Here is a 24,908-nt window from a genome sequence, read left to right as displayed (position 1 = left end):
GTGAGTAGGAGGCCTTCAGATATTGTTGTGGACAATGGGTATGGAAAATTAAATGGGAATGGTATAGGTGAGAATTTTTTATTTTTTTTTCGAGTTAAACAACAATTGTACTATAACTTTTCTAAATGCTCCAACATATTATTTTCGCCTGCTGAACGATAAAGCAAAAATCCCATAGACTTAATTTAAAGGTGCCCTAGAATTAAAAATTGAATTTACCTTGGCATAGTTGAATAACAAGAGTTCAGTACATGGAAATGACATACAGTTAGTCTCAAACTCCATTGTTTCCTCCTTCTTATATAAATCTCATTTGTTTAAAAGACCTCCGAAGAACAGGCGAATCTCAACATAACAGACTGTTACGTGTTATGTAAACATCCAAATAAACACTATACTCACATAATCCGATGTATACTAGCAGCATGCATGACGAACACTTTGTAAAGATCCATTTTGGGGGTTATATTAGCTGTGTGAACTTTGTTTATGCAATGATAGAGTCGAGAGCTCGGGAGGGGGCGGAGAGTGCAGGCAATTAAAGGGGCCGCAGCCTGAATCTGCGCATTTCTAATTATGCACCAAAATAGGCAGTTAAAAAAATTAATAAAAAAAAATCTATGGGGTATTTTGAGCTGAAACTTCACAGAGACATTCAGGGGACACCTTAGACTTATATTACATCTTGTAAAAAACTGTTCGATGGCATATTAAAGGGAAGAAGTTGAGCCATATTTAGAGACCAGAATATCAGAGACTTGATTGTGAGCTCTTTTGACCCAGTAAGAAGCTACCTAGCAACCACCTAGAGCAAATTTTTGGGGTCAGTAAGACTTTTCAATGTTTTTGAATGAAGTCTTTCTCACCAAGGATGCATTTATTTGATCAAAAATACTTTAAAACAGAAATATTGTGAAATGTCACCTGATCCTTCAGAAATCATTCTAATATTCTGATTTGGTGCTCAAGAAACTTTTCTTTTTTATCAGTGTCAAAAGCAATTGTGCTTAAAGGGTTAGTTCACCCAAAAATGAAAATTCTGTCTTTAATTTCTCACCCTCATGTCGTTCCAAACCTGTAAGACCTTCGTTCATCTTCAGAACACAAAAATTAAGATATTTTTGATGAAATCCGAGAGGTATCTGATTCGTCCGTATAGACAGCAATATAACCACCACTTTCAAGGTCCAGAAAGGTACTAAAGACATTGTTAAAACCTTCATTTTACCTTCATTTTATGAACCGACAAGAACACTTTTTGTGTGCAAAAACAAAACAAAAATAATGACTTTATTTAATAATATCTTCTCTTCTGTGTCATTCTCATACGTTGTTTACATCCAGCGCTTCCAGGTTCTGTGTCAGAACATTGACTCATTATTGGCCGGGTCATGCGTCTGCATCACACGCATGCGTCATGCTGCTCACGTGTACAGCGTCAGCCAATACTGAGCCGGCATTCGGACGTAAACACGGAAGCCTTCACTATGCTTACTGCGTCACCTGCGTAAGGATAATGACAGGAAAGAGAAGAGGTTGTTAAATAAGTTGTTATTTTTGTTTTGTTTTTGCGCACCAAAAGTATTTCGTCGCTTCATAACATTAAGGTTGAACCACTGCAGTCACATCAACTGTTTTAACAATGTATTTAGTACCTTTCTGGACCTTAAAAGTGGTGGTAATAAGAGTCAGATACCTCTCGGATTTCATCAAAAATATCTAAATCTGTGTTTCGAAGGGTGTTACGGTTGTGGAAAGACATGAGGGTAAGTAATTAATGACAGAATTTTCATTTTTGGGTGAACTAACCCTTTAATATTTTTGTGGAAACATTTTTTTCAAGATCATCATTTATTTGAAATAGAAAACTTTTGTATTGTTATAAAAATCTTTCCTGTCACTTTTGATCATTTTAATGCATCCTTGCTGAATAAAAAGTATTTATTTCTTTCAAAACAAATCTTACAGACCCCCAAACTTTTGAAAGGTGGTATACATCACCCTAGAATTTGCACACCACTTGTCATCAGTGAATGTAAAGGAAAAAAAAAAAAAAACAATTAGCTCATTCTCATAATTTTTCTTTTTCTTTTCTTTTGCAGCTCTTCAGGGAAGTAAGAATAATGAAGATTCTAAATCATCCAAATATTGGTGAGTTGTCCTACAGTAATCTGTTTTTAGAAGCTCTCTCTCTCTCTCTGTGGAGATGTTTGGGAATGTGGCACACAAAGCGGACTGTAGTGGAGGCCTCTCTAATCCCCTGTGCAGGAACTCCCTCTGCTTTTCCCAGAGCCGCCACACCGCTCCTATTCAGACAGCCGACCAGCTCCTCCCGGCAGCACAAAAGCACTCCTGTATGCCTCTGTGTGTTCCATTGTTGAGCATCCATCATCTGACGGCCTGCACATGCCTCTCCTCCCCCCTCCTGTCTCATGATGTCATCTCTGTGTGGCCCCTCTCTCACCCCAATACCTTTATTGCCCCTCAGCGACCCCCATCTGCCATTCCCGGACATGAGCAGGTGTTTGTGTTCATGAGAGACCCTTGTTTCCTATTTTAATATATGTAGTTTTAGTTCTGGATGCTGACTCCACACTAACTCTTGTAGCACCAACAGGACATTTTATTCAGCAAGGATGCATTAAATTGATTAAAAATGACAGTAAAACATAACGGTTTCCACAAAATATTAAGCAGCACAGCTGTTTTCAACATGGATGATAATAGGACATTTTTCTTGAGCATCAAAAATCAGCATATTAGAATGATTTCTGAAGGATCATGTGACATTGAAGACTGGAGTAATGATGCTGAAAATTCAGCTTTGCCATCACAGGAATAAATCTTAAAATTTATTAAAATAGAAAACAGTTACACAATGTGACTGTTTTTATAATATTATTAAATATTGATCAAATAATTGCTTTTGTGAGCATAAGAGACTTCTTTCAAAAACATTTTCTGAAAGAAAACATCTTACCGACCCCAAAATAGTAATGACAAAAATAGTAAGTGTGATATTATAAAGACATGTTAAACACTGTTAAATAATATGCAAAATTAAATAAGTGGCTTATCTTTTGCCACTATATTTTATACAAATTACAATACGATTTGAGAAATATTCACTTTTATTGCATTACTTTTCTTTACTTAGATTTAGAAATAATTTTGTCGCAAAACTGTATGCAGATCAGAATCTTGACTGACAATAGAATAATTGTTGCAGCCCATTTGAAAACCATTGTCCTAGTGCATGAATTTGCTTCATTATTATGTGGTCTCAGTTTTATAAAGACATACATTTTCAGTCAAACGTTATATGCTCCAATCACACAAGGCTTTGAGCCTGCAGAATGGAAACTTTTAAGTTTGTTTAAAAGTTCAGACTGTTTATAAAATGTCTTTGTGCTCTGGCAATTTGCTGGTCAGAGTTCACACAAATGGTTTGGTATTGCATTGGATGGCATTGTCTTAGTATACAGTAGCTTATGTTTACAGTTAACCTTGTTTGCATGTGCTTCAATGGAAATGGATTATAAAACCAATGAAAGGTTTGCAGGAACTCTTCTTTTACTGTGACTTCAAAAAATACCTTATTGTTTCACATACAAATCAACCATTTTTTGTTAATTTGTTCAAAATCTTGTGTATAGTGTTTGTGAGACTGGGAGAACTTTGTTTGGCAACACATTTGAGATCTGTTTTTTCAAAAAGCAGTATTTAACTAAATATTTATTTTACTACAAAAAAAGACCTTTGGGAACAATACAGTACAAATTGTTTCTTTTAACCACTTTACTGAAACAAACCGTCCAAACGGACTGATCTGCAAAAAAGGAATCAGATTCCCAGCGCCAGTGAAAGTATTTGACGCATTATCGTGAAGATAACGTGTTACCAGCGAGTAGGAGGGAAGGTAATTGTTAACTCCCAGCTACGGCCCACGCACTTCCTAACCTTTCTCGCTTCATTCAGATTTTACCTCTGTCAGCCTTTTCACGTAACCTCTTTCTCTCAAAGTTAGCCTTTCTCCTCACTTGCCCATCATTTGATCGTCTTTCATCTGCAGTCCTTAATTCAGTGAATGTAGAGCATCTTTCCAGGAATTGGGAAATGCAGGGGTTGTCATGACAATGCTTGCTTCCGCTTACACATGCGATGCCCTTTGCTATTATCAGCACGGACTGTGGCAGCACATGCTCGGGTATCGTCTCCTCCTGCCTGTCCTTGGGCTGTCTGGTCACGCGTTATCACTGCCCCAGAGATGACCTACTTTTTTTCCTACTCTCGCAAATGAGGGGAAAAGGCGGAGTTGTTTGCCAGAAGAGGATGTGGGTGGCGTTGATGTGGATCTGGTTGTGTCAAACTGGGAGCCTGGCACAATCAGGGCAGAGCTAAATGAAAGTACTCGCCCTTCTGTTGTTCCCAACCTGCATGGTTATTTTTGGTCCGTTGAAAAATTTCTGTAGGCATATTTGAAAAATTGTTATGCAGTTCTTGTAATCTATGAATAATGTCTGACAAGTTCCAGAAAAAAAAAAAAAAAAAACTCTCATAAAAGTTGACTGTACTTCTTTTTCCCACTATGTCTTCAGAAGGAAACTTTTTCAGCAGGCTTAGTATTTTTCTATTCATTTTTCCCTATAGGGATTCCTGAAAAATCTGTATTAACCCTTTGATGCACAAGCTATGAAAATCCCTTCTAATGCACAACATGGGTCAAAAATGACCCGTATTCATTTCATATGTTATTTCAATCTTGGCTGTGTGTTTCTTTGCTGAATATTTAAAAGAAATGTATTTTATCATTTATTTATTCCAGGTATTCCTTAAATATCTTGTTTTTGATTGTCAAAAATCATTGTTTATTTTTTCTTTCAGAACTGAGGTGGATGATGACATCACTGTAAAAAAAAAGCTGAAAGTATACTTTGTGCGCAGTCGAACGCAATTTAAATGTGTATGTGTAACCTGCACATACAAAGTTACAGAAATCCGGTGGAAATTATAAAAAGTTTCAAAATCTGTATGCTGACCCTCACATATGCATAAAAAGTGAAGTATACTTTGGCCTTTAGAAAAGTAATGACACAAAAAAGTTTTCATTCAAAAAGAAAGGAAAAATTTAAATAAGGATTTGTTTATTGAGTAATACCTGGAATAATGAAATTTATTGTAATATATGCGATATAGAAAATAATAACTCATTCAGGGCACTTTAGACCCATGTTGTATATGTCCAAAACTGCTACTTTTCTGGAACACTGACAGACTTAAAGGGTGACCTATTGCATTGATTTATGACAAAAAAAAAAAAAAAATACAGTACAGTACAGTCCAAAAGTTTGGAACCACTAAGATTTTTAATGTTTTTAAAAGAAGTTTCGTCTGCTCACCAAGACTACATTTATTTAATTAAAAATACAGTAAAAACAGTAATATTGTGAAATATTATTACAATTTAAAATAACTGTTTTCTATTTGAATATATGTTAAAATGTAATTTATTCCTGTGATCAAAGCTGCATTTTCACCATCATTACTCCAGTCTTCAGTGTCACATGATCCTTCAGAAATCATTCTAATATGCTGATCTGCTGGTCAAGAAACATTTAATGTGTACAATTGTACAAAATATTTGTGTACAATATTTTGTTTCAGGATTATTTGATGAATAGAAAGCTCAAAAGAACAGTGTTTATCTGAAATTTAATCTTTTGTAACATTATAAATGTCTTTCCTGCCACTTTTGATTGATTTAATGCATCCTTGCTGAATAAAAGTATTCATTTCTTTAATTTCTTTTCAAAAAAATAAAAATAAAAATTCTTACTGACCCCAAACTTTTGAACGGTAGTGTATAATGCTACAGAAGCTTTGTATTTCAGATAAATGCTGTTCTTTTGAACTTTCTATTCATCAAGGAATCCTGAAAAAAAAAAAAAAAGTACACAACTGTTTTCAACATTGAAAATAATCATAAATGTTTACTGAGCAGCAGATCAGCATATTAGAATGATTTCTGAAGGATCATGTGACATTGAAGACTGGAGTAACGATGCTGAAAATTCAGCTTTGCATCACAAGAATAAATTACTTTGTCAAATATATTTAAATAGTACACAGTTATTTTAAATTGTAATAATATTTCACAATATTACTGTTTTTTACTGTATTTTTAATTAAATAAATGTAGCCTTGGTGAGCAGACGAAACTTCTTTTAAAAACATTAAAAATCTTAGTGGTTCCAAACTTACTGTACTGTATATATATATATATATATATATATATATATATTATAAGCCTAATATATTAAATATCATAAGACTTACATCCATCAAATATACAAAAGTAGCCTTGTTAAGATGTGAAATGTGTGGCAGGTGAACAGTTGTCTGCAGTAAATATGTTCCTACTTAAAAATATTTGTAAATATTAAAGATTTCTGTATGGGTCATTTTTGACCCATGTGTATAAAATTGAAATACGAAAACTCTGTTTGTTTATAAAGTACGAAAGAAAAAATAAACATAATTATTTGTAGAAAAACAATATATTTAATGAATACCTGGAATAAATAAATGACAAAATACATTTCTTTCAAAGATTCAGCGAAGAAACACTCAACCATGATTGAAATAACATAGGAAATGAATACGGGTCATTTTTGACCCATGTTGTGCATTAGAAGGGTAGTGATACAAAAATGATTTTTATTCAAAAAGTAAGAAAGAAAAAATTTAAATGAGGATTTGTGATGATCAAAAACAAGTTAATTGAGGAATACCTGGAATACTGAATGATGAAATTAATTTCTTGCAAAGATATAGAAAATAAAAACTCAGACAGGTCATTTTTGACCCATGTTGTGCATCAAAGGGTTAAAGAATTATTAGCCATGAACCAAACCAACCAGCAATGAGGTGAATTACATTAATACAAACTTTGATATGACTGTGTAATCAACAGCTTTAATGAGGAAAAGAACTACAATCCCAATATATATATACAATGTTTTTAAAAGATGCCTGTTCTGCTCACCAAGGTTGCATTTATTTGATTAAAAATACAAAAAAATCCAGTAATATTGTGAAATTACAATTTAAAATAACTGTTTTCTATTTGAATATATTGTAAAATGTAATTTATTCCTGTGATGCAAAGCTGAATTTTCAGCATCATTACTCCAGTCTTCAGTGTCACATGATCCTTCAGAAATCATTCTAATGTTGATTTGATGCTCAAGAAACATTTCTTTATTATTATCATCAATGTTGAAAACAGTTGTGAAAAAAAAAACAGGATTCTTTGAATAGAAGAACAGCATTTATTTGAAATAGAATCTTTTGTAGCATTATAAATGTTTTCACTTTTGATCAATTTAATGCATCCTTACTTAATAAAAGTATTAATTTCTTTCCAAAGAAATTAAAAAAATTTCTCACTGACCACAAACTTTTGAACGGTAGTGTGTAATATTACAAAAGCTTTAAATGGTTTATATAATATAACTTGAAAGATTTATGATGACCTATTTTCAGAATAGATGAAATTTTGTTACCAGATCACTAAAGCTTTAGTGCGTGGTTGTGTAGAGTTGGAAGTCAATCATCACTGTCACAGAAGCAGAGCGCTGCCTTTGCTGGCATTTACGGTGTTACTAAATTTAGTGTGCATGTCGGGAGTACATGTTTGATGTTGTGTGTTGTCGGGTACTGTTACTTAAACCTGGCCCATCACTCACATTTCAAACAGCGCTCAGTTACTGTAACGTTTTATTGGAGACATGGCATATTTGTGCAGTTGTAGCTCTGCAGGCACACTGTGAATTGAATTATATTTCAGCTCATTTATATGCTTTAAGAGCATGGCTGGAGAAACAATGATTAAATTCCAACTTAAAATTAAAAGAATAAAGTTAACGGTTAAATTTGTTAATTAATTAGGTGTAATGAACTGCATTTATTAATGTAAGTTAATGTTAATTTCTACAATTTTACATTCTTAACATTGCAAACTGGATGAAAGGACATTAGTATATTTATTATGATCGATCATGAATTTAACAGCAAATAATAGTATATTTATAAATTAACATGACTGTTGAAAAGCAATATTTAAAAAAATATATATATATTTAGCAATTTAGCCTATTCATTGTCGTTTCCACAAAGATATTAAGCAGCACAACCGGTTTCAACATTGACAAAAATAATAAATGTTTCTTGAGCAGCAAAGCAGCATATTAGAATGATTTCTGAAGGATCACGTGACACTGAAGACTGGAGTAAAGAAAAGTCTGAACATCAGTAACCAAAAACTTTTACTTTTGTTTTGTGCTGCTCTGCATCCACGACGACAGACAGCTGATATATTGGCTTGCAATATAAAGAAAAATGTACTTAAGTTGGTCTCTTTCTCTGTCTTTTTCTACAGTAAAACTCTTTGAGGTCATAGAAACAGACAAGACACTTTATCTGGTGATGGAGTACGCCAGTGGTGGTGAGTTTGATGAAGCTAATGTGACGCTTCTAAAGTTATGTAATCTTGTGCAGACAAGCCTGTAACTCTACATAATGAAGCATATGAAACTGAGAATGTGCATCTCTTCTCTCCACAGGGGAGGTGTTTGACTACCTCGTAGCACATGGACGCATGAAGGAGAAGGAGGCCAGAGCTAAATTTAGACAGGTACAGTACTGCAGTGTGCTCAATACAACCCTGTCCCGCCCTCTCGCTCTCACCCGGGCCGCCCTGCCCATTCACATGGCTCCTGGTTGCCATGGAAATGGCAAGCTGTGAGGTGCAATTGGTTGACGCTTGTGTGATTGGCGGTTGATCCTGTGTGATCCTGCGTAAAGGGTTTCCCAGTGGGTCGAATGTGGCCCATATACTCGACTTTTGGTTTTGGGTCAAAAACTAATTATGGTTTGAACAATTTAAGAACCGCTTGTGGAAAACCACAAACCCTCGTCAAAACTAATGTCAGTGTCAGAATCTGAGAATTTGGGAGTGTTTTTAAAAATGCATAATGCAAATTTTTTCTTTATGTTATTTACTATGCAAATTATGCATGTTTTCTCTATGCAGGATACCAAATTTTGACAAAGTCCTCCGTATTCAGCAAGAACACCCTAAACCAGACAACAATGCATTGCACTCAACTTGATTTCTAGTGCGACCGATCAAATGTATCTATAATAACAGCAATTTAATAACATCTCTTTCTTGACTCATTTTTTGACTAGAACACAAATTTAAATTATAAATATAAATATACCTATATATTTTCATGATAACGATCTGATGCTACTTCCTACGTTAAGCACTCAACATAATGAGACAACAATGTGGCTAATAGCTGCTTTAAAGTGCCCCATTATGCTTTTTCAAATATTACTTTCATGCACTATATAATATAGCTGTTTGTGAAAGTGTTAAAGACCAACATGATAATGTAACAAATTTGCATAATGCCAGCCTGTGGTCTTCATTGGCTGCCCACAAACAACGTCTACTTTGACCCGCCCTCAAACACTGTAGTTGTAGCTGAGGCCTGGAAGAGTTTGGTTCATGTTGTCACTGTTTTCAGCACCGTGAATCCACTTTGCTGCACTTTAAAAGGATGTGGTCTCACGCTGTAATTGATACAGTAAAAACCGACAGCATCGTTACTGTTCATATCACTGTGTATCAAGCACTGAGGAAGCCTACAGAGCTGGAATTCAGATATGATAATAGGTGTTTTGTTTTTCTGACACGTGCTGTGAGCAGTAAACCAATCACAACAGACTGGGCCATCTGACCAATCAGAGCAGAGTAGACCAATCTCAACAGTATTTATTACATACTGTGCAGTAGGCAGTATGCTAATATTCCATCCCAGTATCATTGAGATATTATTTTAGTTTTGTTAATATTACGAATAAGATTTTAATTTTAGTTTGAAGTTTTACTCATTTTGTTGTTTTTGTCATTTTAACTATTTTTTTTTAAATGTGTACATAGTTTTGATTAAGTTATTATATTATTTTTAACCAAATAAAATACTATTTCAAATGTAAAATTATTTATGCGAGTTGAAGAATATTGTTCTACATAAAGGTGGTACATAAAGATGTTCTACATAAAATCCCTTTATTCGCAATATAATCCTTCTTTTATCATAAACGTTTGGATGTGAATAAATTAACCATTGTTGATAAATACATAACATTAATATTAGTAACTGTAAGCTTTTACTTTAGTATTTACTCAAATGTGCCATCAACAAAAACATCTCCAGGTGTTTAGTGCAGTGAGAGAGCTCTAATGAGACAGTCACCCACTGACAGCATCATTTGCTCCTTTTAATTACCCGAAGACCCCTTTCAACCTCGCTCCTTCCCACTGCGACCCATTGGTCTAATGGACTGGTATGGTGGGTTAGCCCGCAGCTGATGCAGACATCTGTAGTCATAGAGATGGGGTCTCCCTCTGGCTCCCTCCCTCCCTCCCATCCTCGTCTCCTCCATCTGAGCCCTCTGCTGCTGTGGAGACAGCTTATCTGGGTCAGGCATGAAGCACTGCTGAGATTTCTGAGCAGAGCAGAAAACGAACAGATTCTTCCACCAGCCAGAGAAAGAAATGGAAATCTGTCCCTCTGTCTGATGTCTGGGACACTTTCCACGGATAGAGCTGCATGCATATTAAACAGTATCAAAAATGTTATGTGTTGGAGAATGAGAAGAGAAAACCACAATGATAATGAGCTATAATTTGGGAGCATTACACAATATAAAAAGTGTATATATATATATATATATATATATATATATATATATATAATATATAATGTATGTACAGTGCCCTCCACAATTATTGGCACCCTTGGTAAATATGATCAAAGAAGCCTGCAAAAATAAATCTGCATTGTTTATCCTTTTGATCTTCAATTCAAAAATTCACAAAATTCTAGCCTTTCATTGAAGTAAAACATTTGAAAATTGGGGAAAAAGCTCATTATGAAATAAATGTTTTTCTCTAGTTCACTTTGGCCACAATTATTGGCACCTAATTATTGCAACGTCTTTTTCCTAAGAAAACAGCTCTGAGTCTTCTTCTATAATGCCTGATGAGTTTGGAGAACACCTGACAAGAGATCAGAGGCCATTCCTCCATACAGAATCTCTCCAGATCCTTCAGATTCCAGCTCCATGATGGTGGCTTCTTCTCTTCAGTTCACTCCACTCATTTTCTTTAGGGTTCAGGTCAGAGGACTGGGACAGCCAGGGCAGAAGCTTCATTTTGTGCTCAGTGACACATTTTTGTGTTGGATTTGATGTTTGTTTTGGATCATTGTCCTGAATGGAAGATCCAACCACAGCCCATTATAAGGTTTCTAGCAGAAGCGGTCAGGTTTTGATTTTTCATCTGTTAGTATTTGATAGAATCCATACTACCATGTATCTGAACAAGATGTCCAGGACCTTCAGAAAAAAAATAGGCCCACATCATCAAAGATCCAGCAGTATATTTAACAGTGGGCATGGGGTACTTTTTATCCTTGTGTGCACCAAACCCATCTGGTGGGTTTGCTGCCAAAAAGCTCTTTTTGGCCATAGACGCCGGTCCTGTTTGAAGTTCCAGTCTTGTCTCACAACTGAATATGCTGGAGATTGTTTTTGGATGATCGAGGAGGATTTTTCTTGAAATCCTCCCAAACAACTTGTGGGGATGCTCTAGCAGCATCTTTCATGATGTGAGTTTCCCCACACTTTCAGTTGTTTTACTTCGATGAAAGGTTAGAATTTTGGATTTTTTTTTTAATGAAAGATCAAAAGGATAAACAATGCAGATTTATTTTTGCAGGCTTCTTTGATCATATTTACCAAGGGTGCCAATAATTGTGCAGGGCACTGTATTAGTTCTCAATTAAAATAAAAAAAATACTTACTAATCACGTTTTTCTATAGTTGCACCCAACATTAACGTTTTAATATGTTTTTATATTGTAATAATTTTACATTTAAACTCCAAATTTATGTAGAAACAACATACAGTAGCTTATTTTAGTTATTTGTTCAAGTCACATATCGTATACATTAGCACAATAATTTTGACAGTGCTAATATATATATATATATATATATATATATATATATATATATATATATATATATATGACTTCAGATGCAAAAGCCTCTAAGTGCCGTCTGAAATTTCCTTCTAAAATAAGCATTTTTATCAAGCTTGTATGTTTATGTTCAGTAATTTCAATTTAATAGCAATGAAAATGTTCATTAATTTAATTGCCATATTTATTAATTAATTAATTAATTAATATTACAGTGAAATTACTGAACCTAAACATACAAGCTTGATAAAAATGCTCATTTTAGAAGGAAATTTCAGACGGCACTTGGAGGCTTTTGCATCTGAAGTCTTCATATATATATATATATATATATATATATATATATATATATATATATATATATATATATATATATATATATATATATATATATATATATATATATATTCAGGATTCTTTGTTCAAAAGAAAAACAATTATTTGGGATCTTTTGTAACATTATAATCTTTATTGTCACTTTTGATCAATTTAATGCTTTATAAAAGTATTAATAAAAGTAATAAAAGTATTAATTAAAAAAAATCACTGACCCCAAATGGTAGTGTATGTTAAATTTTGATGTATTGCTGTAGTTAAGAAGAAATGAGATCCCTCAATCTCACACCCAGATTCTGAAGCATCAGGCGTGCAGCTGAGCAGTCAGTTTCAGCAAGCCTCTCTCTCACCCCTCATTTATCATCCTGGACCATGTGTCAGAACCCACAGCACACATGCTTCCCCGTCCAATCAATGGCATTCTGGGAAAAAGCGATGATGCCAGTTAATGTGGCATATTCGCTGTTACACCACACCCTGTCTGTCATCCAATCAGTTCTGTCTCCACATTCTAAAACTCCTTTGTCTCCTTTTCTTCAGATTGTTTCAGCGGTTCAGTATTGCCATCAAAAACACATTGTCCACAGAGATCTCAAGGTAAGATCACTAGAGTGTTATTGTTTCATCTTTTTGCCCCAGCTAACACTGCTATTCTGTCAAAAGCCCTACACACAGATGCTTCTTTTGTACCAAAATGGGACTTAAGTCAGTGCTTTAGTATAGAACAAATGATCAAATCAATTAGCGGCCATGTCTCTGACCAGCACAGAACATGAGCAAGAGCCCCTGCAGTTCCTGCTTCCTTTTTCCCGTCTCCCTTGCATCTGCTTTCCCCCTCCAAGTGTCCATGCTCCATTACACACTTTGTTTCCAGACTGATGCTCTGTAAATGATGCATGAGGCCAGTGTCAGAGTGAAGCGTCTAAATGACTCGTGTGAAGGAAGCCAGGTGGAAATGTGGGTTTTACTTGACTGACTTGTGTTGTGTGCTGTCACTTTTACTCTCTGTACTTGTCTGTGTTAATGTAGGTTAATAAGGAGTAACTGTAAGGAGCCTCTTAGAGAAAGGACATTTACATTATGCATACAGTGAGGTCTAAAGCTGGGATTCAAAATCAAATTTAAACCTTAAAATAAGCAGCAGATTTCAGGAATGTTTTGGGTGTTTTTCATAACAAAAAAACGTTATGATGCTGTCAAGTGATTAATCGCGATTAATAACATCCAAAATAAGTTTGTGTTTATATAATATAAATGTGTGTACTGTGTATATTTATTATGTATATATAAAAACACAAACCTTTATTTTGGATGCAATTAACCGCTAAAAATTTATAAGAAATATTTATTTTTCGGTGAAAAAAAAACTGATTCCCACAAATATCCTGGTCACGTTTCAAGCCACATTTCATTAAATAAAATGTAAACTGTATGTGTTACTTAAAAAAAAAAACATTCTGGTTCTTTATAACAATCTTAATGGCCCTAAAATTATTATTTATTGTAATTTCATTATTATTTATTATTATTTCAAATTTTATTGAATTAATAAATTAGTTTAATCATCGTTATTATTTCTTCCTTTAGATTTTGCAGTAAAATATGACAGACAAGAATCTAAATTCTCTTTGCATTTCATTAATCATAAATTCCCACTGAACAAACACAGCATATTCAAAAAGAGATTCCTTCAAACTCTCACTCTTTCTGTTGCTCTCTCATGCAGGCAGAAAACCTACTGCTGGATGCAGATATGAACATTAAGATCGCAGACTTCGGTTTCAGTAACGAATTTACTATCGGGAACAAACTAGACACGTTTTGCGGCAGCCCGCCGTATGCGGCCCCTGAACTTTTCCAGGGCAAAAAGTATGACGGACCGGAGGTGGATGTGTGGAGTCTGGGGGTCATACTCTACACACTGGTCAGTGGATCACTGCCCTTTGATGGACAGAATCTAAAGGTTAGTCTGTTCATTCCTGAAAGGTCACTTTTGCCCTCCTAAACCTTCACAGAGAATCATACAACTGAGAAGCCTGTGCATTTGTGTAGTGACTCATGAAAAATGCTGCATGAAATCAGTAATTTTATTAAAGCATTTAAGCCATAAGAGGTCATGTGTTATAGTGGTTTTAAGCACAATGCAAAGGAGAATGATAAAATCATGCAACCTCGTGGCTCATTACATTTTTGAAATGGCAGTAATCGTCAATGAAAAGAATAAATAGTTCAAGAATGACTTCCAATAAATATGCAGTCATGATGTGCAGTCACAAGTGTTGCATATATAGGCTATTTGACTTCAGATCACATCCAATCAGATTTTACAGCCGAAATTATTTTTTTACCTGTAGGAACTTCGTGAGCGGGTGTTGAGGGGCAAATATCGAATTCCCTTCTACATGTCGACTGACTGTGAGAACCTCCTGAAACGCTTCCTGGTGCTGAATCCTGTCAAACGGGGCACACTCGAGGTGAGAGAAATGAAAGATTCACAAATGAATTGAAAAGATGTGCATTATCTTCAAAAAAATGCTGGACAAAATAGAATTTAAATCCAATTTGTTGTATTATTTTTTTTCTTCTAACTATAAATATGGACCTGTTAAAATATACACAGTATATATATATATATATATATATATATATATATATATATATATATATATATATATATATATATATATATATATATATATATATATATATATATATATCTTACAGAAGCCCAGAGAAATGGCGCCCCTATTGTTTGAGGACTGTAAGTGCAGGTTATTTGCGGTTCACACCAGTGATGCACATGCAGAATTATAGGTCTATTACAGGAAACTCAGACTGAAATGATGTCCGCAAATGAATAATTGAAGATTTTAGAGAGTCTCTGTGCACTCAAGCATGTGTTGTACCACTCCCTGACAGTTATGTGGCTTTAATATGGGCCACTTTATTCAACACTTTATGCTATGAAAGTGATGAAAACTGATAAGGAATTAGATGTATACATATGTATGTATATTTATGTATGTACATGCATGGATAAAGATTTAAATTTGTATACTTAAAGTCCCCCTGTAGTCAATAATTTTGTACTTTTAAACTGATCACCAAAATGGCATTTAAACGTTTTTTGCTTTAAAAAAAAAAAATTCTTCATGCCTTAAAATAGCTTAAATGTAACTCTACACCCTTGCCTCATTAGGTAAACACATTTTAATGAATATGCAAATTAGCCCCGCCTCCACTCACTCGCACCAGTTCAGAGATCCACTTGTCGACTATCACTTTGATGTGATTGGTTGCAAAGTAGTTTGTGATGTCAGAAACACCAGCGATTTCAAACAGCCTTTTTGAAACTGTCTTTGGTTCACTGCAGTTTTAAGGAGAAAATGCTCAGCAGTGGTGTTGACTTATGAATTTGCACATGGTTTGTTCTTAAAGCATATTAAAATCACCACATAGACATATAAACCACATTAAAAACTTTTTTCACCACAGGGGGACTTCATAGAGTATTGCTTTATACAGCAGTGTTATTGCAAAAAAAATCTGTCACACCTTTAGGGAGCATTGTATTTTGTGTCAAGAATCTTCCTGTTGACCCACTTTAAAACATGTATTTGGTTTCCTGCATAATCATGCATATTCATGATCTAGCAGCACCTCTCACACAGCCATGTGTGTGTCTGTTTCAGCAAATCATGAAGGATCGATGGATCAACGCAGGCTGCGAGGAGGACGAGCTCAAACCATTTGTGGAGCCGGAGCTCGACATCTCAGATCAGAAGAGAATTGGTATGAAAATCAACAATCTTAAATGCAATTATTTGTAGAAAATAAGCATAAAACTGTTGGACAGGGGTCTTCAAAAGTCCAAAATGTGACGTTTTTATTTAATTTATATTTTGAACTTGACATACATAAAGAAAAAAAACTTTATTTAAGATTATTCTGTTGCTTCAGGGTGATTGTGCCAGTAATGAGTTCCTACTGCTCTCCTATGGCTACAAGCTGCTGATGATCACATGTTCCTGACTGTGGTTTCCTCAAAAATGTTTTGTATCACAAAGCAGAACTCTTGGATTTATATGTGAAACTTGACAGTTTTTTTCAAAAAGTTGGAGAAAGGGCATTAGTTTATGAAACATACTCAACGCAAGGATGTGAACGTAACTCTCCTAGCTACACAAACTTGATTTCATGCATCATTGAATTCTGTCAGACCACAATGCATAACACATTACAAGTGCATATTGCATTTTTAGTGTTGCTATTAGCACAACTTGTCTTTAGAGTCAGTTTTCTGTTAGGTCAACAGGTCAACATGTTTATAGTTAGCTACTTTACAGTTCAAAAGTAAGATTAGGTAAGATTTTTCAAAGAATAATATAATAATAATAATTTGTTACATTTTATATAGCGCTTTTCTGGGTACTCAAAATGCTTTACAAAGAAGCATCTTATGCTCATGTAGCCTGCATTTATTTGATCAAAAATACAGTAAAAATAGTAATATTTTGAAATACTATTACAATTTAAAATAAATGTTTTCTAATTTAATATTTTTAAAATGTAATTTATTCCTGCGATGTCAAATCAGAATTTTCAGCATCATTACTCCAGTCTTCAGTGTCACATGATCCTTCAGAAATCATTCTAATATGCTGATCTGCTGCTCAAGAAACATTTCTTATTATTATCTGTGTTGAAAACAGTTGTGCAGCTTGATATTTGTTTAGAAACTGTAATCTTTGTTTTTGAAAGTTCAAAAGATCAGCATTTATTTGAAATATAAATCTTTTGCAACATTATAATTGTCCTTACTGTCACTTTTTATCAGTTTAATTCATCCTTGCTGAATGAAAGTTTTATTTTCTTTCAAAAAACAAACTTGAACATGTATCTAGTAATGTCCAGTTTAATTGCACATTTGAAGGCAACTCTATTGCCCCCTTGAGTACAGAGTTTTGTTACTGCCACAGTAACACAATCATTTATGTACTTGCTTACTTTTTTTTTTTAGCTGAATAGACAAAACAGAATCCAAATTTACAGACATAATAACATCTTTCCCGCCCGCTCATCATTTATTTTTATTAGTGAGTTTTCGTGGGAGTGAGTCAGGGCTTTATGGTTCACCAGGGCCATCAAGGGAGATATTTGGGTTCCCCGCATTGCATAACGTCCTACGAGCACCCTTTTTTTTTTTTTGCTCAGCAGAAGCTGTTAGTCTGGCATGCTTCGTTCAACGTGACGCTGATAGTGGCTTGTGTGCCTCTGGGTTTGAGCAGAGTGCAGGGGTCGATGGTAGCTGAGGTCAGACCGGCCCCGTTCTTTCCGCTGCTGCAGGCCTGTCTGCCTTTCAAACCCTCCATTGATCTCTGAGCCCTAGTTTTTCTAGCGTTTACTGCTTGTGCATGAACAGTTCAATTGAGCCGAGGCCGACATTTAGTCTAGCACATGAAACTGTGACGACAATGGTATTGATTGAAAGTGTTTTTTTTCCAAGTAAAACTAAAATGATACCAGAAACCACTCTTTTTTTTTAATTTGTGAAAGACACTCATGCTGAGAGACAAAGTAACCAGACATCATTCATGAAGGATCTTTTTGATGTTCAAGGTTGGCTAAAGCACACTTTTCTCACCTTGCTCTTATATCAGTGATGTTTGTGCGCAAATATGGAAAGAGTCAAGATGCACAGGTTTTATCAGTCTACTGAAAAAGAATAGAATTAAAAAAAATAACACCACTCTGCTACAGTGAGCTTTGGCAATTGAAAAAGTCCTCTTCCTCCCACATTATGCTGGATATACGTATCCCGATCTTCAAGCAGAAGGAGCTGGATGAAAAATTTCAAATGATATCATCAATCCACAGTCTGACTTGGAATAATTCGCACCATGTTTGTTCATTTGGCCATAGGAGAACAGAATTGTTGAATTGTTTTTAATAACCTGTCGGTACTGTATATGCTTTGTTGCAGATATTATGGTGGGAATGGGCTACTCACGGGAGGAGATCCACGAATCTCTAACCAGGATGAAGTACGATGAAATCACGGCTACCTACCTGCTGTTAGGCAGGAAGTCCACTGAGGTGAGTTAGTTTACATGACGTTTCAGAGCTGTTTGTTTGCGCAGTTGGGGGTTAAAAATTTAGCATGCTAAAGGAGAGCATACACTACTGTTCAAAAGCTTTGAGGTTTTAAAGAATGTTCAGCAAGACTGCATTTATTTGATCAAAAATACAGTAAAAAACGTAATATTTGATATAATTTAAGTAATTTATTTATGTAATGTCAAAGCTGAATTTTAAGCATCATTACTCCAGTCTTCAGTGTCACATGATCCTTCAGAAATCATTCTAATATGCTGATTTGCTGCTCAAGAAACATTTCTTATTATCAATGTTGTACTGATATTTTTGTAGAAACCATGATAGATTTTTTTCAGGATTCTTTGATTAAGAAAAGCTCAAAAGAACATTTTTTTTTAAATATTTTGTAACATTTTAATGTCACTTTTGGTTAATTTAATGCATCATCACTAAATAAATCTTACTGACTCCAAATATCTTATGTAAGATATGTTTTAGGCTAATTTGGCACAACTAAAGACTGTTCAACAACTAGAGATAGTTTCTGAGGACAAATTAGTATCTGGATGGAATTTTTGAAAGCTATGCAGGAGTTTTGGTTTGTTTGCAGAATTGTAGTCTTTACTTTTGGAGATTTTTACCACAAAATGTACCCATTTTTTCCTCATTTAAATGGCATTATAAATGCGAGTAGCCACTTAGTTGCACTCTGCTCTATTATTAATTTGGTGTCATCGATTTTAGATTTATCCACCCATAAAGGTCATGTCGGTCAGACAACCCTTTCCTTCCTAAGTGCACGGAATAAACAGTATGAGCTTCAGTGTGTGCTAGTCTTTATGCCCATTGTCAAACGTCTGGCTATATCTGACATCTGATTATGGATGTTTTAGACTTGTAGCATGTCAATTGGCATTCTAAACCCATATCACTGGTTATTCTTATCAAGCTGGATTAGCAAATTACATTCGCTCCTTTTCCACTGCGCACTAATCCTGCATTTGCAAGATGTCAGCGCTGACATCCAGACATAAGAAGAAGAGTCTGTCTCACACAGTTTATACATTTTGTTTTGTCTGATTACAGTTGGAGGTGAGTGATTCCAGCTCCAGCAGTAACCTCTCTCTAGCCAAGGCCAGACCCAACAGCGAGCACAATAACGGCCAGTCGCCGTCTCACCTCAAAGTCCAAAAGAGCATCTCCTCCAACCAGAAACAGCGTCGTTACAGTGACCAGGGTGAACATGCTTTTTGATCTTTACGTATTGTCTTTTGTAAAGCTGCTTTATATGTAAATCAAATTTGTTTCATAACTGATGAATTTTGCTGCATCTTTATTATTGAACGATCAACATTAAACTGAACTGAGCTGAATAACAACACTATTGTCCGCTTTAATTGAGCTTGTTTCATAATTGATTAAATTTACACAGTTATTGAACTGAACTGAATCAACATTGAAATTACTCAAGCTGAAATTAAGTAACGACATTATTGTCTTCTGTAGAGCTGGTTATAGCTGAATTGAGCTCATTTCATAATTGAAGGTTTACAGAGTTATTGAACTGAATATTTGATGAAGTTTGCATCATTGATTCTGTTATTTCCATTTATTACTGTGAAGCTGCTTTGAAACATATGGAAGATTGTTTCTGCCACTGAATAACAAAAATAAAAAAAGATAATTGCAACTTTTTCTCACACCTCAGACTTTACATCTCTCAATTCTGACTTCACTTCTCAGAATTGTGAGTTATTATGTCTCAATTACCTTTTTTAATTTTTATTACTTTAACAAGCTTAAAAAATCATAACTCACAATTCTGACTTTATAACTTACAATTGCGTGATATAAAGCCAGAAATGCGAGATATAAACACACAATCCTGTGGAAACTCGCAATTCTGACTTTATATCACACAGTTCTGACTTTATAACTGGCAAATAATCGCAATTTTTTATTCAGTGGTGGAAACAAGCTTCCAGAGAAACAAATTTGTACTGTGTAAAGCGGTAAATAAATAAAGGTGACTTTACTTGGCCTGACATAGTGCCTGCTATCAGGTCTTTGTCTTTCTAATCTCCATTCCTCTCCATTCACAGCTGGTCCAACCATTCCCTCAGTGGGTTACCCCAAGAGAAGTCAGACCACTTCTGCAGAAAGTGACCATAAAGAGGAGGGCAGTGCACAGGCACGTAAGTCCAGCTCATCTGGAAGCCGTGGCATGGCTCCACCCAGCCCCATGCTGGGCAACGCCAACAACCCAAACAAGGCTGACATTCCTGATCGCAAAAAGAGCGCCGTTGCCCCTGGGGTAAGTTACTACCACCCAAGAACTTTTGTAATGTTATTGCTTTTATGACTAAAATCAATTTGAAGTTAATCCAAATATTTACATTTATGCATTTGGCAGATGCTTTTATCCAAAGCGACTTACATAGCATTATATCAATTCAAACATTCCCATGGAATTGACCCCATAACCTCATCATTGTTTGTGCGTGCTCTACTGTTTGAGCTACAGAAATGCTTTAGTTATTAGTTATTATTTAGTTATTTCATGAATCATTAACTCACAGTACAACAATATCCAGCAGTATTATCAGTTTGACTGCACTGACAATATAAGATGAGAACTTGAACTGAATTGAGCTGAATAATGACACTGTTGTCTTTTCTTTATAAATATATATTTTTTTTTTTCAAATTGATGAAGTTTGCATCATCAACTGAACTGAATCTTATTGAACTGAACTGAATCAACATTGAACTGTTTTCAGTAGAGCTGCTTATATCAGTGTTTCCCAACCCTGTTCCTAGAGGCACAAAAACACTACACATTTTCCAACTCTTCCCAATCAAACACACCTAAATCAACTCATCAGCTCATAGTAGAGACTGCAAGACCAGAAATAGAGGGGTCAGATAAGGGAGACATCCAAAATGTGTACTGTTGGTGTGCCTCCAGGAACAGGGTTAGGAAACACTGGCTAACAACTAAATGGAACTTTTTAATAATGAATGAACTGAATTGAATCAACACTCAACCGAATGAATCCGATAATGACTAATAATAATAATGATGTATAATAATGAATCTGATGTCTTCTGTAAAGCTGCTTTACAGCAGAATTTGAATATGTCTCATATTTGATGAAGTTTGCATCATTGATTGTTTTGTTTTTTTTCTTGTTAATACTGTGATGCTGCTTTGAAAACATTTATATTGTATAAAATGCTATAAAAAAATAAAGCTGACTTGACAACGTGTTTCTGCAGAGCAATTCTGTGTCTAGCGGTATGACCAGGAGAAACACGTACGTGTGTAGTGAGAGGAATGCCACAGACCGCCACGCCGTCATCCAGAATGGCAAAGAGAACAGGTGAGTCCCTGAGACCTCTCGTTTTTAGGCAACATTTGGTAAATCTCTCTTCCCTTGAACAACAACAACAACGGATTACAGGAAATGCCACCGTGTTATTCAAAACAGTGACTGACAACAAGAAACATCTTGCATCTTTCTAAAAACCAGATATTTTTATAAAAAGATATTGTCATCTACAGGTTTCTAGGTGTTTGTGGAGCTTCATCTGTTTTTTTTTTCCTTATGCAGCATTTGAAGATGGAGCTTTGGTTTAATAATTTACATTACTTTATCATGTAGACCTTAGACTTAATTGCTGGATTTTACTGTTGTAACTTTTAGGGCTGTATAATTAATCAACTGAAAATATGAAAATTGCAATATGGTATCCACTTACAAAAGGCTGTGATTTAATGAAATAGTTTTATTGAGTTTTTTTGAACACCCGACCCTTGACACGGTTTAACATGAAACCACTGTTTTTGTGCCTTTTTCTTCTTGTAGCCTTGAAGCAATCTCAACAGAAGCAATATGAGATAAATGCTTATCAAGTCACAGTTGAAATGGCAATATTTTTCAAAATATTCATAACTTATTTTACAATTACAAAATTATATAGTATTGTGTAATATTGTAATATAATATATACACTACCATTCAACAGTTTGGGATCGGTACGTTTTTTTTTTTTACGTTTCATCTGCTCAACAAGGCTGCATTTATTTAATTAAAAATACAGTAAAAATGGTAATAATGTGAAATATTATTACCATTTAAAATAATAGTTTTCTATTTGAATATATTTTACAATGTAATTTATTCCTGTGATGCAAAGCTGAATTTTCAGCATCATTACTCCAGTCTTCAGTGTCACATGATCCTTCAATTTCTTTGTATTTCAGATAAATGCTGTTCTTTTGAACTTTCTTTTCATCAATAATATGATAATAATATAATAATATGATAATAATAAGAAATGTTTCTTGAGCAGCATATTAGAATGATTTCTGAGGGATCATGTGACACTGAAGACTGGAGTAATGATGCTGAAAATTCAGCTTTGATCACAGGAATAAATTAAATTTTTTAAAAAAAAATTGAATAGAAAAAAGTTATTTTAAATTGTAATAATATTTCACAATATTGCTGTTTTTACTTTATTTTTAATTAAATAAATGCAGCCTTAGTAAGCAGATGAAACTTTTTAAAACATAAAAAAATACTGAAAAAAACCTTACTGATCCCAAACTTTTGAACGGTAGTATGTTTAACTTAATTGTGCTGCCTTAGTATCAACCTAATATTCCATAATTTATTGGACATATTATAAGAAAAAATAAATGACAAATCTTTATATTTAATATGACAATATTTTTTCACAAACTGCCAATCCAGTGCAAATTGTAGTGGTCAGAAACACTTAATGAGAAAGAATTATTATTATGGTCCATAGTGTTGCAGTTGTGTTGTCTAAGCATTTCTGAAAATATTGATGAATATTCTGGTGGAAATACAGATGAAGAATATGGCACATACGGGCACATCAGAACATGGTCCCCAGGTTGATTTGGGATGTTTGCATCAGACTTTTCAGTTCACAAAGAGTCCTCTGTCCTGCTGACTCATGCAAACAATGTGCCACAAAACACAACGGTCAACCTCACAAAACACAACGGTCAACCTTTCTGTGCCACTCTGCCATGCTGAACCCGCTTAGAGAGAGAAAGAGAAACCATGGGCTAAATCCCATATCAGGGATACGCAAAATTTTCAAAATTGAGTTGCTGGGTTGCCAGAACACCTAATCAACTATATTCGCCATCCGTATCCTATATTACTCTGTTTATGCTTTTCTCTACTCACGTTTTTTCTCATTTGCTCTGCTTTGTTCATACGTATATGTCTGATCCATCCCAATGCTGTTTATTTGCCCGTCTGCCTTTGGCCAGTCTGAGTGAAATGTCGGGATGTGTCAGCACGAGTCCGACGGCTTACGCTGTGGCTCTCGCCACCTCATCGGCCTCGGTCCGTCTGCGCCACCAAAAGGCCACGTCCCTCTCTGCCTCCGGACACACCTGCCGTGTCACCTTGCCGCCCGAAGGCAGCTCTGACCTCTTCAGGCCCAAGTAAAGACGAGTTTAGCGTCTGTCTCTAATCTTAGTGTGTCTCTTCACCGCCTGACTCTTCCTCCTCTCTAACGCCCTCTGACCACTCTGCTGTCTGCGTCTTTGATTTCCCGCCACCCTCGTCTCATACCACTAGTGTTTCAACCAATCAGGGAGAACTCGTCATGGAGCTTCTGGTGCGTTTTAACATTTGAGGAGTTCCTGCATCTTCCCACTCAAACCGTTAACTAACTTCCTTGTGTCTAAACCCACTAATATAGGATATAAACTCCCATTAACCTAGTAAGAGATTAGTGGAAAGACTGCTGATATGTTTGTTTTGATCATTATGTGTGCAAAAAAACATCTGTACACAGATTATGAATTTTGTTGAGCACAGAGTGCTGGTATTAAAATATGGTCAAGTCACTATTAGTTTGAAATAGTAAAAATGTACAAGGTTTCATATGTAAACAGTTAATATATGAACTAACAGTGAGCAATATATTTTTAAATATAAATTTACATTAAAAAAAGTTGTTCATTGTTTCATGTTAGTTCACAGTGTATGAACTAATGTTCACAAATATACTTTAGTAAATGCTGAAATTAACATTAACTAAGATTAATAAATACGGTAGAAATATTGTTCATTTTTCGTTCATGTAAACTAATGTAGTTAAATAATGTTAACAAATGAAACCTTATTGTAAAGTGGTCGAAATTTTAAAATAGTGTTATATATGTCACTTTAAAATTTCGAACACTAACAGAAATCTATAATAGTTGCTTGACCGTATTTTAAAATAAAGATAAAACACATTGAAACGTTAGTATGATATGTTTGTAGTTAATGTGATGAACTAAACCTGTGCTTACTGTGTTAG

At 34.8% G+C, this 24,908-nt stretch overlaps 1 protein-coding gene across 11 annotated transcripts in view; it reads left to right on the top strand.

Moving 5' to 3' along the window:
• mark3b (MAP/microtubule affinity-regulating kinase 3b) overlaps positions 1 to 24,908 on the top strand; it is an 83,654-nt gene that overhangs the window by 46,195 nt on the left and 12,551 nt on the right. For all 11 annotated transcript variants that reach the window (XM_067384343.1, XM_067384347.1, XM_067384338.1 and 8 more), the window contains 11 exons: positions 2,103 to 2,151; positions 8,441 to 8,506; positions 8,625 to 8,695; positions 12,996 to 13,052; positions 14,182 to 14,418; positions 14,810 to 14,929; positions 16,148 to 16,247; positions 18,439 to 18,551; positions 19,638 to 19,788; positions 20,654 to 20,865; positions 21,831 to 21,934. In XM_067384343.1, coding sequence (XP_067240444.1) covers positions 2,103 to 2,151; positions 8,441 to 8,506; positions 8,625 to 8,695; positions 12,996 to 13,052; positions 14,182 to 14,418; positions 14,810 to 14,929; positions 16,148 to 16,247; positions 18,439 to 18,551; positions 19,638 to 19,788; positions 20,654 to 20,865; positions 21,831 to 21,934 — 1,280 coding nt within the window. The remainder of the gene's footprint in view (positions 1 to 2,102; positions 2,152 to 8,440; positions 8,507 to 8,624; positions 8,696 to 12,995; positions 13,053 to 14,181; positions 14,419 to 14,809; positions 14,930 to 16,147; positions 16,248 to 18,438; positions 18,552 to 19,637; positions 19,789 to 20,653; positions 20,866 to 21,830; positions 21,935 to 24,908) is intronic.

Source organism: Chanodichthys erythropterus, chromosome 4, assembly GCF_024489055.1.
Source record: "Chanodichthys erythropterus isolate Z2021 chromosome 4, ASM2448905v1, whole genome shotgun sequence".
NCBI classification, from domain to species: Eukaryota; Metazoa; Chordata; class Actinopteri; order Cypriniformes; family Xenocyprididae; genus Chanodichthys; species Chanodichthys erythropterus.
The sequence above is the reverse complement of the archived record's forward strand: the minus strand, read 5'-3'. Positions and strand labels throughout refer to the sequence as shown.